We start from the raw sequence: 16,694 nt of genomic DNA, 5'->3' as shown, positions 1-16,694 counted from the left end.
CCTCCTGCCTCGGCCTCCTGAGTAGCTGAGGCTACAGGCACGTGCCATCATGCCTAGCTAATTTTTTTTCTAGTAGGGATGAGGTGTGGCTGTGTTGTCCAGGCTGGTCTCCTGGGCTCAAGTGATCCTCCTCCTTTGGCCTCCCAAAGTGCTGGGATTGCAGGCATGAGCCACCATGCCTGGCCGCAAACTGATTTTTCTTTGAATCCATATTCTATAGTAGGTGCTTAATATGCGTTGATGTGAATCTGTACAACCACATGAAAAGGAGTGGCTCTGTGTCTACACCTGAAGAAACCGAACACGAGCTTGCCCAAGGCCACGCAACACGTGGAAGACTCAGATGGCATTTGGGCATCTTACTGGGTTAACACTTCGTGTCTGGTAATGCTCAGAATGTAAGAGTTTTAGAGAGTCCTTGAAGAGAGGACAGATATTAAATGTCTTTTTAGTCTCTTTTTCTTCTGAGAATGAAAGTAATGAGAAAATTAAGTTTCTAGATGAATGTTGCTCCAAGTATTTGAAATTATTCAGAGTTAGTAAGGAAGATTTCTGGCCCTCGTTCCAGACCTTTAGTTGAGAAATAGAGGTGGGCCCCAGGAATTTGCAATTTATTTTACTTTATTTTTTTTTTATTATTATTTTTGAGATGGAGTCTTGCTCTGTCTCCCAGGCTGGAGTGCTGTGGCATGATCTTGGCTCACTGCAACCTCTGCCTCCTGAGTTCAAACAATTTTCCTGCCTCAGCCTCCCAAGTACCTGGGACTACCGGTGCCTGCCACCATGCCTGGGTAACTTTTTTTGTATTTTTAGTAGGGACAGGGTTTCACCTTGTTGGCCAGGCTGGTCTCAAATTCCTGACCTTAAGTGATCTGCCCACCTCAGCCTCCTGAAGTGCTGGGAGTACTGGCATGAGCCACCGTGCCCAGCCAGGAATTTGCATGTTAATAAGCACCTTACTAATGGCAAAGTTTGCAAATTTGTTTTAGACCCAGAAACTTACACGAGCTACCTAGAGACAGCCACTAAAATACACAGAAAAGCATTGAAAAATAAGGCATTGTAATAGGCTGTAGGTGGTTTCTAATCTGAAAAACATTGAGTCACATGATTTGGGAGAGAGTTTGTTGATTTCCCTCTGTCCCCAGTAATGCCCCGTGTTAAAAGCTGGCATATAATAGGTCCTCAGTGAATGTATACTGACTGAGTGCATTCAGGTGTAATATGTGTAGTTAATTCCCAAAGGCAATGTTATGATTTCTGTTTTCCTTCCTTCCTTTCCAGATAAAGCTGTACACCAAGCATGGGACTTTGAAATACCAGACAGACTGTGCCCCTAATAATGGTTACTTTATGATCCCATTGTATGATAAGGTAAGAGGGGACTGCTTGTCACTTATGATGGGAAGTCACTAGTGTGCCTCACCAGGCTGCACTAACCATGCCCTTTCCTACACTAGCAAATGCTCATCTGTTTTGTAAATTATTAGTGGAATATGGTAATCCTAGCCACATTTGGAGGGAGACAACTTACAAACTGCCTTGACGAATACAGTGGCTCTCTCTGTGTTTAGGGCCATTTGGCAATGTCTAGAGACGTTTTTGTTGTGACATCTGTGGCTGTGCGCTACAGTCACCCAGTGAGTAGTGGCCAGGCATGGAGCTAAATGCGCTACAGTGCTGCCTACGACAGCCCAGATGTCAGTAGTGCCAGGGCTGAGAAACTCTGATTTCATGGAACCCGTTACTTGCAGGCAGCTTAAAGTATTGTTAAAACAATTGTATAAGTAATACATGAATTCATGAACTTTGTGAAAAAAAAAAGTCAAGGTCTTTAGAAGTATGTGAAATAAATTTGTACCCTTTTCCCTCCAATTTTACCTCCCTCTGTAGTGATGACCTCTGATAATCTGATAAAGGTTTTTTTGTTTTGTTTTGTTTTGTTTTCTTCTTTTGAGATGGAGTCTCGCTGGGTCACCCAGGCTGGAGTGCAGTGGCGTGATCTTGGCTCACTCCAACCTCCACCCCCTAGGTTCAAGCCATTTTCCTTCCTCGGCCTCCCGAATAGCTGGGATTACAGGCACCTGCCACTACACCCAGCTAATGTTTTGTATTTTTAGTAGTGACGGGGTTTTGCCATGTTGGCCAGACTGGTCTCGAACTCATGACCTCAAGTGAACCACGTGCCTCAGCCTCCCAAAGTGCTGGGATTACAGGTGTCAGCCAATGTTTCCGGCCCTCTTATAAAATTTTGATGTGCATCCTAACAGATTGCTTTCTATTTATAGTTATTCAGATATCCACGGGTACACATGCATATGTATATATGCAAATACACACAAGCACACATGCACATAGATATGTATCCACAAACACCTCTATACAATCCCATCCTCCCACATATAAACCTTTTATTTGGAAATACAGATTCATAGGAAGTTGCAAAAATAGTCAATATACATAGTTTTGATTTTGATATATTTTTTAATACAAATGAAATCAAACAATAGGATTTATTCTGCAGTTTCATTTTTTCCCCTGTGTTAATGCTTTCAATACCAGAGGGACATTTGGTTTTTTCCTCTTGCGTGCTTTCAACATTAGCATAGATAGATCTACTGACTTTTTTTTTTTTTTTTTTTTTTGAGACAGAGTCTCACTCTGTCAGCCAGGCTGGAGTGCAGTGGCGCGATCTCGGCTCACTGCAACCTCTGCCTCCTGGGTTCCAGTGATTCTTCTGCCTCAGCCTCCCAAGTAGCTGGGATTACAGGCACCCACCACCATGCCCAGCTAATTTTTTTTGTATTTTTAGTAGAGATGGTGTTTCACCATGTTGGCCAGGCTGGTTTTGAACTCCTGACCTCAGGTGATCCGCCCACCTCAGCCTCCCAGAGTGCTGGGATTACAGGCATGAGCCACCATGCTCGGCCTACTGACTTCTTTTTAATCGCTGCATAGTGTGTCAGAGTCAAACCCAAACTGTAATTTATTTAACTACTTGGACATATAGACTTTCCCCAATTTTAAAATAGTAATTTTAACATAACACACCAGGAAATATTCTTGAACTTAACTCTTCATCCAGAATGCATAGGATTGATTTCTAGAGATGGACTAGCTGGGTCTGTCCTGAAATCTATTTAATTAATTTTTAAATAGTATCAGTATCAGTCTCAAGAAACCAGGAGGCTGGATGTGGTAGCTCATGCCTGTAATCCTAGCACTTTGGGAGGTTGAGGCAGGTGGATCACCTGAGCTCAGGAGTGTGAGACCAGCCTGGGCAACATGGTGCAACCCCGTCTCTACTAAAATACAAAAAAATTAGCCGAGTGTCATGTGGATGCCTGTAGTCCCAGCTACTTGGGAGGCTGAGGCAGGAGAATCGCTTGAACCTAGGAGACGGAGGTTGCAGTGAGCCAAGATCGCACCACTTCACTCCAGCCTGGGCAACACAGCAAAGCTCCATCTCAAAAAAAACAAAAACAAAAACAAAGAAACCAGGGTTGATAAGTAAAATCTAGTTTTATTTATTGAATTAATGAGTTAATGTATTGTTTAGAGACAGGATCTCCCTCCGCTGCCCATGCTGGAGTGCAGTGGCACAATTATGGTTCACTGCAGCACTGACCTCCTGGGCTCAAGTGATCCTCCTGCCTCTTCCACCTAAGTAGCTAAGACTGTAGGCGCCTGCCACCACACCCAGCTAATTTTTTAAGAACATTTTTTGTACAGATGGGGTCTTGCTATGTTGCTTAGGCTGGTCTTGAACTCCTGGCCTCAAGTGACCCTCCTGCCTTGGCCTCCCACAGTGTTGGGATTATAGGTATGAGGTACTGTGCCTGGCCAAATCTAGTTTTAAGAGGTGACTTTAGTTCCTGAAGATACATGCTAACTTGTGCAACTGTAGGCACGTGAGGGCTTAATGGGAGACTCAATTAATAGAATTATAGTATGTTTAGTATTAAAAGACAGTGAGTGGCTGAACCTAGTGTCTTTAGAACTCATGAATGGGCTTCAGCACTGTCTTCTGATTGTTTAGATGAAAACTTCTGGTGTTCAGCTTCAGCTTGTAGCTTCTGAAGAGAATCAGTGCTCAGTACCATGTAGAAGAACAAGGCTTACTCTTAGAATTTCATTTCCGGTGTAAAAAAATTTCAGATTAAATGATAACACTAAACTAAATTAAGCCAGAGTCACAATTCTCATTTCTTGAAATTACATTTTCTTTTTTTCCTTTTAGGGGGATTTCATTCTGAAGATTGAGCCTTCCCTGGGGTGGAGTTTTGGTAAGTTAACTGAATCACTAGACATTCTTTGTAAAAGATTAGATGATATGCCGAATATTAATTTAGGCTAGCAGAGTGCATAAACTATTAAAATATTAAGGATCATTTCCAGTATGGAAGAGGGTTTGTATTCCTCCCTTCCTTGCCCCCATCACTCTGGTTTCATTCGGATTTACCTTAATCTACCTTAAGACTTTCTGTCACCTTTGAAAAATGGACATCTTTTCTTCTACCTTTCTGGAAACTCCTCCCTTGCAGTTTCACTCATTACGTAGCCGTAGAACAGTATAGAAATCAAGAGTGGGGACTTGGTTCCCGTCCCAGGATGGCTTCTTTTTTAGCCCCCTCAGTTTTTTAATTTTTTATGGAATTAATTGAAACATTTAAAGATTGTGAGATTTGTCATAAAAATCCAGATTTATGTCCCATGAGATGAGAAGACTGTCAGCCTTAAACCTTACCAGTTAAATAACTTTGGGCAAGTTACTTCCCCCGTGTCAGCCTGGCTCCTCACTGTCGAGCAAGGGTAGTTATAGTCCCTGCCCCACTGGGTACTTGGAGGATTAATAAACCAATACTGAGTGTTCAGAGTGGCTGGCACGTAATTAGCAAGTACTCAGTATTCGAAAACAGCCCTTCTGCACACATCCCAATAAAAGCTCCAAACTTTCCTCATATAACTGTCTTCAGGCATAGCTGGGGAGTTGGGGATGGGGTTGAGATCAGAAGAGAGGGTCTGTTTTGGTGTAGTTTACATTTTTGAAGAGGAGAGACTCTTGATGTTTCAGCAGAACAGGTGTGGGTGACCCCAGTCCATGGCTTGGGGAGAGGAGTAGGGATCACCGTTGTTGATATCAGGCTTGCTCGTGCATTAGACAAGGAAGAATTTAGCACCTGCCATCGCCAAGGCTAAAATGAGGCTCAGGCAGCTGACAGCTAATTTGGCTCTGTGAGAGCAGCTCTTTTATCAGTTTGTAGTCAGGGATAGGGCGGGGGGTGCCTGGCTGGTACGTTCCAGAAAGCTGGAGAGGAATGTAGCCCTGCTCATGGCCAAAGCAGAAGTCCAGATTGGTGGCCTGGAGGAGTGTTGTGTTTGCCACCCCCCACCCTACCCCCAACTGGTGCTGTTGATAAGCTTTTTAATTGAATTATGCTTTCAGAAAAGTGCCTTGGATGAATTTTCACTAAGTGAACACACCCATGTATCCACCATCCAGATGATAAGATAGCACTTCACCAGCACCCCAGAAGTCCCCATCCTGGGTGCTCATTAGCCATCCCACCGCACCCTCCAGGTGACCACCACCCTGACCTTCTACAAATGAGAGATCCATTTGGTCGTTTTGAACTTTATACAAATGCTATCATGCAGGGAACTTTTTAATATCTGGTTTCTTTCACTCAACATTATGAACTTTATCTGTATCATTTGTAGCTTTAGTTCATTCTCTTTGCTGTTCAGAATTCTGATGCATAAATATAAAATTATTTATATTTTATAAAATATTTATATTTTATTTTCTTATTTTCTTTTTTTTGAGACTGAGTCTCGCTCTGCTGCCCAGGCTGGAGTGTGATCTCGGTTCACTGCAACTTCTGCCCGGGTTCAAGCAATTCTTGTGCCTCAGCCTCCTCAGTAGATGAGATTACAGGTGTGCACCACCACACCCAGCTAATTTTTGTATTTTTAGTAGAGATGGGGTTTCATCATGTTGACCCAGGCTGGTCTCGAACTCCTGACCTGAAGTGATCTGCCCGCTTTGGCCTCCCAAAGTGTTGGGATTATAGGCAAGAGCCACCACGCCTGGCCTATATTTATATTTTATATTCATATTTTGTATCAGTGATCTCTTCTACTGTTGATGGCCATTTGAGTTGCTTACCGATTTTGGCCACTAAGAGTAGTGCTCCTGTGAACATTCTTGCATGTATATTTTGATACATGTGTGTCTGCATTTTTGCTGAGTATATCACAGGAGTAAAGTTGCTGAGCCATAGAGCTGATACATGCTCAGCTTTAGGTGTTTGCAAACATCCAAAGTGGATGCACCAGTTTGTGTTCTCCCAGCAGTGTACAAGGGTTTCCATTGCTCCACATCCTAACCTACACTTGGTATCGTCAGTTTTTTTTAATTTTAGCCCTTCTGGTAGGGGTGTGGTATTATCTCACTGTGGCCTTGATTTACATTCCACTGATGGCCAATGAGGTTGCACACTTTTTCGTATGTTTATGTTTATTTGCCATGGGTTGGCTATTTTTGTAAGATTCCTGTTCAAGTCTTTTGCCCATTTTTTATTGGAGTCTTTGTGTGTGTGTGTGTGTGCGCGCGTGCATGTACGCGTGCAAGCACGTGTGTAATTCATCTTAACTGAAAATCTCATCTCATGGTTTTCCATTTTTTTCTCTACTCATTACTCCATATTCTTCCTAACCTTTCAAAAACTCAACCTTAACCCCTATTATGATGAACTCTTCAGTTAAAAAATGGAGTTAATTGCTGATATTGAAAAATCAAGAGATGGTATATAAAATCCAGATTTCCAGTTTTTCGGAGAAGTTGGAAGCTCTGGCAAAGCATGGTAGTGGTTGGCAGACTTGAGTGGCAGTTGTCTCCTTTCAATTTGCCACAGTCCCCCTGAGGATGCTCCGCTTACTTCGAACCCATGAAGCCCCTGTGGCCCTGGAGTTTGTGTTCCTGGTTTAACATGGCTGAGCTCATGTCCTTGGTCAGAGAACAGATCCAGAGCCAGACTTTTAGGGTCGAATTGGGGCTCTGTCACTCAGAAGCTCTGTGATCTTGGGAGCTCCTTTAACCTTTCTGTGCCTTAATTTACCCCTCAGTAAATTGCAGCTATTACTGCCTGTCTCTTAAGATAATTGTGAGGATTAAAGGCACTCAGCTCAGTGCCTGGTCGGTGATGAGCATTCAGGAAATAAAATTATTTGGTGCTCACTGAATTTTCACTGGAACTCTGAGATATAACTTAGCTGAAAGGCGTTGTAAAATTATTTTATACTCTAAACACGAATTCCCTCTGGGGCAGGAAACCAGGAGGCTAGGGGGATAGGGGTGAGAGGGAGACTTTTCCCAGAATACTTTTTTGTACCTTTGGATTTGGAAACACACGAGTGTATTAAGTGTTCAAAAGTAAAATGAAATCTGAATAATAAAAATACGTTCTACTTAGGTTCACTGTACCCCAAAACTAAGCTTGCCTTTGTGTCTTGTGCCCCCGTTTCCTCCCCTGCTTCGTTCCTCAGAGCCGACGACCGTGGAACTCCATGTGGATGGAGTCAGTGACATCTGCACAAAGGGCGGAGACATCAACTTTGTCTTCACTGGGTTCTCTGTGAATGGCAAGGTTTGTCTTTGGAACTTGATTATTTTTCCTGTTCACTCTATAATGTATACTAAATCCTTTTTTAAAAAAATGCAGGATACTTTAACCTGGGGACTTTGATCCCACAGGGGACCTATGGATAAGTGGCAAGGGAGCCTGTGAACTCTGTACTTCATCCTGTGTAGAACGCAGCAGGTGTATTTAGGAGTGAGATTGAGGTTGCTGGTCATCCCCTCTGCTCCCAGAGCATAGGCTGTTGGTGTTTTTATTTTTTTATTTTTTATTTTGAGACAGGGTCTTGCTCTATTGCCCAGGCTGGAGTGCAGTGGTGCAATCTTGACTCACTGCAGCCTCCACCTCCCAGGTTCAAGTGATTCTCCTGCCTCACCCTCCCGCTCCTTCACCCTCCCGAGTAGCTAGGATTACAAGTGTGTGCCCCCATGCCTGGCTAATTTTTGTATTTTCAGTAGAGATGGGCTTTTGCTGTGTTGGCCAGGCTGGTCTCAAACTCCTGACCTCAGGTGATCTGCCTGCCTCCACCTCCCATAGTGCTGGGATTACAGGTGTACGCTGTGCACCCAGCCGCTGTTAGTGTTTATGTCAGGGATGGCCTTTTACAGGGATGCCGAATTGGAAGGACGCGCTCTCTAAGCCTTGTGGCATCTTGCTGTCCCTGTGGGTGAATTGAAGTCAGCTTCTCCCAGAGAGAGCGTGCATCTGCTTCTGACACTTACCTAGGAGGATTCCCATCATTTAAGTCCTGAGATTTTTTTGGACCGCCATGGTGGTGTGAATTTAGAGTCCTAACGGGTGTGTGCTCCAGCTCCCGTGATTCAGATTCTCAGGGGAGAGTCGTTTTTCCTCCACCCACCCTGTGCCTGAGGTTGAGATGTGCTTCCTTCCTTCCTGTCCTTCTCTTCATGATGGGCTTCTTTCTCCTCTACCTTTGCGGTGAGGGGGAGGCCCTGCCATCCCAGCTGTATGTGTGGGCTTCTTGTTAGAGATGGGGATCTTGGGTAGTTTTTTCTTTATCGATGGTTTGCAAAATAATGGTGAATCTTTTTTTATTTTTATTTTTATTTATTTATTTTTTTGAGACAGAGTCTCGCTCTGTGGCCTAAGGTGGAGTGCAGTAGCGCAGTCTCTCTCACCACAACCTCCACCTCCTGGGTTTGAGCAATTCTCCTGCCTCAGCCTCCCCAGTAGCTGGGATTACAGGTGTGTGCCACCTGACCCAGCTAATTTTTATATTTTTATTTTTATGTATATTTACTTTTTTTTTTTTTTTTTTTTGAGATGGAGTCTCCCTCTGTCACCCAGGCTGGAGTGCAGTGGCACGATTGCAGCTTACTGCAACCTCCGCCTCCTGGGTTCAAGTGATTCTCCTGCCTCAGCCTCAGGAGTAGCTGGGATTACAAGCATGTGCCGTGACGTTCAGCTAATTTTTGTATTTTTAGTAGAGACAGGGTTTCACCATGTTGGCCAGGCTGGTCTCAAACTCCTGGCCTCAAGTGGTCTGCCTGCCTCAGCCTCCCAAAGTGCTGGGATTACAGTCGTGAGCCACCACACCCACCCAGACCAATAATGGTGAATCTATAACTGATGATGTCTTAGATTCATTGAAATCGAGTCTTATTTTACTATTACTGTTCCCTCTCCTACCTCATCCCCAGGAAACATATCCATGATTTATATCATCTTTTCAATGGGATTCTTGACCCAAAGAGGGTTCCTGGCTCCACCTGGGAGTTGTAAGCAGGGCTGCCAGTGCTTTGAGAGGAGGGTGCTTTGCTGGGTGGGCCCTAACTTTCTTCTCCATGGCAGGTCCTCAGCAAAGGGCAGCCCCTGGGTCCTGCGGGAGTTCAGGTGTCTCTGAGAAACACTGGGACCGAAGCAAAGATCCAGTCCACAGTTACACAGCCTGGCGGAAAGTGAGTAGCGTCCTATCTCTTAGTGTTGCCTTAGAGCCGGGCTCTGACAGGGGTCATGGAGCTGGGTTTGGGAGTTTGGATTCAGGGAGTTCTGGGTTCAGATCCTGATTCAGCCTCTTAACTTTGGGTGAGTTCATGCCCGTCAGAGTGCTGAGTTCTCCACATGTGAAATGGAATCCATTTGACCCATCTTGCCTAGCACTGATGGGATGATTAAATATGAGTTCATACTGGCCAGGCATATTGGCTTGCGCCTATAATGCCAGCACTTTGGGAGGCCAGGATGGGAGGATCACTTGAGTTCAGGAGTTCGAGACCAGCCTGGACAACATAGGGAGACTCAATCTCCACAAATAATTTAAAAAATTATATCAAGTAGAGTCCCACGGGGGAAAACAATTAGCTGGGTGTGGTGGCATGCTCCTGTGGTCGCAGCTACTCGGGAGGCTGAGGCGGGAGGATTGCTTGAGCCTGGAAGGTTGAGGCTGCAGTGAGCCGTGATCATGTGCCACTGTGCTCCAGCCTCGGCAGCAGAGCAAGACCCTGTCTGAAACAAACAAAAAAAGAGTTAATACCCATAAAGCACCTGCTTCAAGGCCTGGGGCTTAGTGGGTCTTCATTTAGCAGCTCAGCCTGGCTCTGGAGCCTGCCAGCCTGGGCTTGAATCCCAGCTCCCCCATTTGCTGGCTGGTTGACCTAGGGCAAGTTCCTTAACCCCTCTGTGCCTCAGTTTCCTCTTTTGTAAATGAAGATAATTGTGGAACCTATCTCCTAAGGTACTGGAAAGATGAAATTAATATTATTACTTCAAGCTGCCTGGCATATTAGCTCAAATAGGTTAGCTCAGTTATGATTAGAAAAAATCATTATCATTATTATAGCAAAACTGCTTTGTAGTTGGAACAGATGCCTAGCTGACCTTGCTGAGTCAGATTTAAAGCATTTATTTAATGGATGTATATAGTTGAGTTGTAAATGTTAACAGATATGCCAAGATTAATACCAGAATAGTTCAAACTGATAATTCCGAAAGCGTTCAAATCATTACTAACTCCGTTAACATACAAACTGAGTAAATTGCAAAATAGAAGTTTATAATGAGTCTGTCAGTAAGTTATTCAATTTTAAAGTTATTATTGTTGAAACTAGTTTTCATTTTTGAAATAACATTTACTTCTGCTTGACTGGTGCCTCTCCAGCCCTGGTGTGTAGCAGGAATATGGAGCTGTAATTTTTTTTCTGGGCTAGTAATTTGGTGTTGACCTTACTAGAAAAAAATAGTGTCTTGAGCCTTCTGAATACCTTCATCTGCACTAACTGAAACAATGAAACATGTAGCACTGGGCTATTATGAAAATGAAATAGAAGCTCAATCTTACCAGTACTTGTAGTAATGTGATTTCCAAGCCCTATCCAGTTATTGCAGGCAAGATTTGATACAATAAAATACCACAGAAGAAATCAAATGCGTTTTCTAGTTCATTTCACTGGACTTAGCCTTCTCATTTGTCAGTTGCCTTACAAATTTGAAGGGATAAACATGTTAGTATACTGGCAGCAGCATTTCCAGCTTTAGCTCGGCTCACTCTGGTGTTAGTCTGTCTATGGCTAGTAGAGTAATTTTCATCAGCTGCTGGTTTCTTATCTCAGTTGCTTTGTGCAAAAACCCAGAATGATTTATCTGTGTTTCTCTAAAGCCTTTTTTCTGGGATTCAAAGCTTGTCATAGTTTACCCTGCCCTGTGTCATTTGCATCGTCTTGGGTCAGCGTCCCCCTCAGCCTGTGCATCTGTTCTGTTCTTTTTCACCCCACTTCTCCCTTCCCATGTGTTTCCTTGGACACTTCTGTCCCCTTCTCCTTGTCAGTTCATGCCTGTCACCTCTGTCAAACCCAGTCGAATGTTCTGTGACTGGTCCCTGCTGTGCTATAAGGATTGGTTTTATGCCAGAAATCCTTGAGATTAAGGGAGACGTAAGCACTCCTCTTTCCGATCAGCACATGGAGCACCCCTCTTGGCACACAGTAAGTCCTCAATAAGCGCTCTTTTATGCAGATTTGTACAGTGAAGGATTGAATTTCATTCATGCTCATTTAACAAGCTAATGGAAGTTTGCGATAATTCCAACATTGTTTTCTTGTGCTGCCAACATTAGTCATAGAATTAGAAATACTTGGGTTGTTTGGAGAAAGTTAAATGGTTATTTTTTATGTCTTAGGTTTGCATTTTTTAAAGTTCTGCCTGGAGATTATGAAATCCTCGCAACTCATCCAACCTGGGCGTTGAAAGAGGTGAGTGTGACAGCTACGTCTATAGCCATGCCAATAATATGCTGGTCTTGGGACAGATGTAGGGCTTTTCAATTTAGGATATGAAAAGAATTTATGGTTTCTCCAGGACTAGATGAAGAACCAATGGTGCTGTTGTTTAGTTTGGTAGTTATTTATAAGCTGTAACTCCTCACTGTAGCAGACGTTGCTTGTGTTAGTTTCAGTTTTAGGTGACAGTGTTGTCTTCCTGCTGTGAAATAGATCTGTTTTATTAACTATAGCTATTTTAAACTAAATCAACAACAGAAGGCCCTGACGAGATTTATTTGTTGTTCTTTTTTCAGCCTGAAACAGAAATCTGTAAATATACTAAACATTCTAGAAACTGTGGTACGCGTGACCAAGGAGAATGTATGAGAATGTTTATTGCAGCTTTGTTTGTAATAGCAAAATATTGTAAACAACATAAGTGCCTTTTAAGAGAAGAATGGATTGGGGTTCCATCATACAATAGGCTGCTGTATGTCAGCAGTAATGAATGAACCAGAGCTACATATATTAATGTAACTACATTTAAAAACAGAGTTGAAGGAAATATGATTTTAAATACTTGTAATAATCATTTATGGATACAGTCTTTTTTTTTTTTTTTTTTTTTTAAAAGACGGAGTCTCGCTCTGTTGTCAAGACTGGAGTGCAGTGGCGTGATCTTGGCTTATTGCAACCTTGGCCTTCTGTGTCCAAGCGAGTCTCCGGCTTCAGTCTCCTGAGCAGCTGAATTACAGGGATGTGCCACCACGCCCAGCTAATTTTTGTATTTTTAGTATATATGGGATTTTGCCATGTTGGCGAGGCTGGTCTCGAACTCCTAGCCTCAAATGATCCACCAGCCCTGGGCTCTCAAAGTGGTGGGATTACAGGTATAAACCAGTGCACTCGGCCAGATACAGTCTTTTTTTTTTTTTTTGCAACAGGGTCTTGCTCTGTTGCCCAGGCTAGAGTACAGTGACATATTCATGGCTCATTGCAGCCTCTGGTTCCTGGCCTTAAGCGATCCTTCCACCTTGGCCTCCCAGGGATCTGGAACTGCAGGCATGTGCCACTGCCCCTAGCTAAGGATACAGTCTTTTTTTTTTGAGATGAAGTCTTGCTCTTGTTGCCCAGGCTGGAGTGCAATGGCACAATCTCAGCTCATTGCAACCTCCGCCTCTTGGGTTCAAGCGATTCTCCTGCCTCAGCCTCCTGAGTAGCTGGGGTTACAGGCACCTGCCACCATGCCCAGTTAATTTTTGTATTTTTAGTAGGGACAGGGAAGATACGGTCTTATGTAGAAAAATTACGAAGACATGTATGGGAATAGCAGACGCTGTTCAAAATGATACTGACTTCTAGAGAAAGAGGGAGGAGGGGGACTTTGGGGTATGCCAGCATCTTGAATTGTATTTTTTTAAATTTGTTTAGCTGGTTAGAAGGTATGTAAGTGTTCTTTAGCATATCTTTTTTTGTTTGACTGAAATAGTTTATAGTCAAAGATCAAAAAAGGAACTCCACCTAGTAGGTGAGGTTCTGTAATAGCCGTGAAAGACCAAATTAAAATAAGACTTAAGGGACATCTTGACATGTTAGCTTCTGTGTTAGTATTGAAGCTGTATCTCATTTTTGCTAAAGAAGCATTGGAATCAGTATTTCAGCTTCTACTCTATATGTTTTATTATTATTTTTACTCTGTAGGTTTTACGCACTTATAATTGATGATAGTTTCACACCTAGATGTCTCTTCTTACTGTTTATGACTTTTGGTTTTGGGGGTTTTTCTCTTCTGCAGCAACATTTAAAAATATTTTATTCGAGGCTGGGTGCAGTTGCTCATGCTGTAATTCCAGCATTTTGGGAGGCTGAGGTGGGTGGATCACTTGAGGTCAGGAGTTCGAGACCAACCTGGCCAACATGGTGAAACCGCATCTCTACTAAAAATAGAAAAAAATTAGCCAGGAATGGTGGCATACACCTGTAATCCCAGCTACTCGGGAGGCTGAGGCAGGAGAATCGCTTGAACCTGGGAGGTGGAGGTAGCAGTGAGCCAAGATTGCACCACTGCACTTCAGCTTGGGTGACAGAGTGAGACTCCATCTCAAAAAAAAAAAAAAAAAATTTATTCGAAATGAAAGAGCTTACACATTTATAAATAGAAGAGATTTTAAGGTTTACATTGTATGTTAATTGTCTGCATAGAAGAATCTGAGTTTATTAATATGAGATTGGGATTTTCAAGTAAAGCATGTTGTTAGAAGTCAGGATAATGTTTATCCTCCTGGGGTGTTAGTGACTGGAAGCAAGTGTGAGGGCACTTCTGGCTTGCTGGTGCTATTCTGTTGGGTAACCAGTGCCCAATTTGTGACAAGCCCTGTGCTGTGTGCTTAGAATCTGTACATTTTTCTCTGTGTTTATTGTACCTTAACAAAAATGTTTAAAAATATACACGTATTGTGAAAAGAACAACTTAAGGCAAATTAAACAGAGTTTAATTGAGCATAGAACAATTTGTCAATTGGGCAGCCCCCTGAGCCAGAATAGGTTTACAGCGACTGTGGCACTGTTGCGTGATTGGAAAGGGTTTATGGACAGAAAAAGAAAGTGACGGACAGAAAGTGGAAGTGAGGTACAGAAACAGTTGGATTGGTTACAGCTGGACGTTTGTCTTATTTGCACATGGTTTGAACAGTTGGCTGCCTGTGAGTAGTTGAAGGGTGGCTGCTTGAATTGGCTGAGACTTGGCAACACGTACAGAGAAACCTTTAGGCCAAACTTAAAATATGTAAGGAGGCAGCTTTAGGCTAATCTTCAGTTAACACTATATATCATTAAAAATAGAAAAAAAGGCAAAATGTGCTCATTAAAAAAATTGGAACATATAGAGGAATATAAAGCAGTGGAAACAAATTTTGGAAGCTGGAAAAGTATACAAGTAAAATAGCACCATATAGACAAAATCATTATTGTTTACATTTTGCCACATTTCCTTTCACTTCATTTTGGGCATTAAAAAATAATGATAAGCCAGGCACGGTGGCTCACACCTGTAATCCCAGCACTTTGGGAGGCTGAGGCGGGTGGATCACCTGAGGTCAGGAGTTCGAGACCAGCCTGGCCAACATGGTGAAACCCTGTCTCTACTAAAAATACAAAAATTAGCCGGGCGTGGTGGCAAGCGCTTGTAATCCCCGCTACTTGGGAGGCTGAGGCAGGAGAATCTTTTGAACCCAGGAGGCAGAGGTTGCAGTGAGCCGAGGTTGCGCCATGGCACTCAAGCCTGTGCGACATACTGAGACTCCGTCTCAAAAAAAGAAGTGATCATACTGAATAAGCAATTTTATAGATTATGTTTCCCAGTTAATATTTTAGCTTCAGCGTGTCCTCATGTTGTTAGGCACTTTGCAAGTGTTTATTTTTTTACAGGTTAAAATCTTTTTCTGTTATAGGCAAGCACCACAGTGCGTGTAACCAACTCCAATGCCAATGCGGCCAGTCCCCTCATAGTTGCTGGCTACAATGTGTCTGGCTCTGTCCGAAGTGATGGGGAGCCCATGAAAGGGGTGAAGTTTCTTCTCTTTTCTTCTTTAGTAACTAAAGAGGTAAGCAAAGAAAAGAACAAAAGAGATGGTGTGAGGGGTAGGAGGGTGGGGGAGTATAGCCCAGAACGTACTGTTGTAAGAAATGCAGGTCTGAGTTGATTTATCATTTTAACACTTAAGAATATCGTCTGTCTCAGGCCGGGTGTGGTAGCTCATGCCTGCAATCCCAGCACTTTGGGAGGCCAAGGTGGGTGGATCACTTGAGGTCAGGAGTTTTAGACCAGCCTGGCCAACATTATGAAACCCCATCTCTACTAAAAATACAAAAACATTAGCCGGGCATGTTGGCACGTGCCTGTAGTCCCAGCTGCGTGGGAGGCTGAGGCAGTAGAATCGCTTGAACCCAGGAGGTGGAGGTTGCAGTGAGCCGAGATCACGCCACTGCACTCCAGCCTGGGTGACAGAGTGAGACTGTCTCAAAAAAAAAAAAAAAAAAAAATTCAAGAATATCATGTGTCTCTGTTGACTCACAAGACATTGCACATCTACACTGGGAGGCAGTGGTATGTGATGGAAAGTACACAGGCTTTGAAATCAGACCTGGGTTTAAACAAATCTCAGGTTTAAACAAATTCCTCTTCCTAGCTGTGCGACCCTGGGCAGGTCACATTACCTTCCTGAGCCTCCGTTCCCTTATTTGGAGAATGGTGACCCATCATAAGGAAGGACAGTCATGTCATCTTTCCCAGGAAGACTGTGCCAGTTTTTAACTTTGCAACTTGAATGTCAAGATTTTTGTTCCTTTTTTCTGTATTAATTGTCTTAGATTTCAGAAATACATATGTTGACATGAAACTTAAAAAAATTTTCCTATAATGTGGCTAATTGATGGTATTCAGAACATGTAAATGGAAAAGGAAGTTTTGTCTTTTTTACCCCCTGGCATAGGATGTCCTGGGCTGCAACGTCTCACCAGTGCCTGGGTTCCAGCCCCAAGATGAGAGTCTGGTGTATTTGTGCTACACGGTCTCCAGAGAAGATGGCTCGTTCTCTTTCTATTCCTTGCCAAGTGGGGGCTACACTGTGGTGAGTGAAGCAGATTTCCGTTCTGTTTATGTCTGGGACTCTCATGACACAGTAAAAGCCAATGCTGTTCGGGTGTTAAAGGAAAAGATGGTTGGCCTGCAGTTCTCTGAACATGCTGTTAAGCAGTAACTTACTTAAGATGAGACACTCACCCCTTCGTAATAGCTACAAAAAGGGCAAGGCTTCCTCTTTTCGAATCTGCAACAGTT

General features: G+C 43.2%; 1 protein-coding gene across 2 annotated transcripts in view; it reads left to right on the top strand.

Annotated features, from left to right (window-relative positions):
* The window catches only part of LOC117977914 (BOS complex subunit NOMO3-like), a 36,317-nt gene that overhangs the window by 3,085 nt on the left and 16,538 nt on the right, over window positions 1-16,694 (top strand). The window contains exons 1-8 of one of the 2 annotated variants that reach the window (XM_055100210.2): window positions 511-791; window positions 1,285-1,374; window positions 4,241-4,286; window positions 7,549-7,649; window positions 9,453-9,559; window positions 11,776-11,848; window positions 15,307-15,459; window positions 16,348-16,485. In XM_055100210.2, the coding sequence (XP_054956185.1) occupies window positions 690-791; window positions 1,285-1,374; window positions 4,241-4,286; window positions 7,549-7,649; window positions 9,453-9,559; window positions 11,776-11,848; window positions 15,307-15,459; window positions 16,348-16,485 (810 nt within the window). In that variant the 5' untranslated portion in view covers window positions 511-689. Of the gene's footprint in view, window positions 1-510; window positions 792-1,284; window positions 1,375-4,240; window positions 4,287-7,548; window positions 7,650-9,452; window positions 9,560-11,775; window positions 11,849-15,306; window positions 15,460-16,347; window positions 16,486-16,694 lie in introns of those variants that run through there. The other variant, XM_055100209.2, reaches the window with a different exon arrangement.

The sequence above is a fragment of the Pan paniscus genome, chromosome 18 (genome assembly GCF_029289425.2).
Source record: "Pan paniscus chromosome 18, NHGRI_mPanPan1-v2.0_pri, whole genome shotgun sequence".
In the NCBI taxonomy this organism is placed as follows: Eukaryota; Metazoa; Chordata; class Mammalia; order Primates; family Hominidae; genus Pan; species Pan paniscus.
Note: the sequence above shows the minus strand (reverse complement) of the source record. Positions and strands in the feature narration are given on the sequence as shown.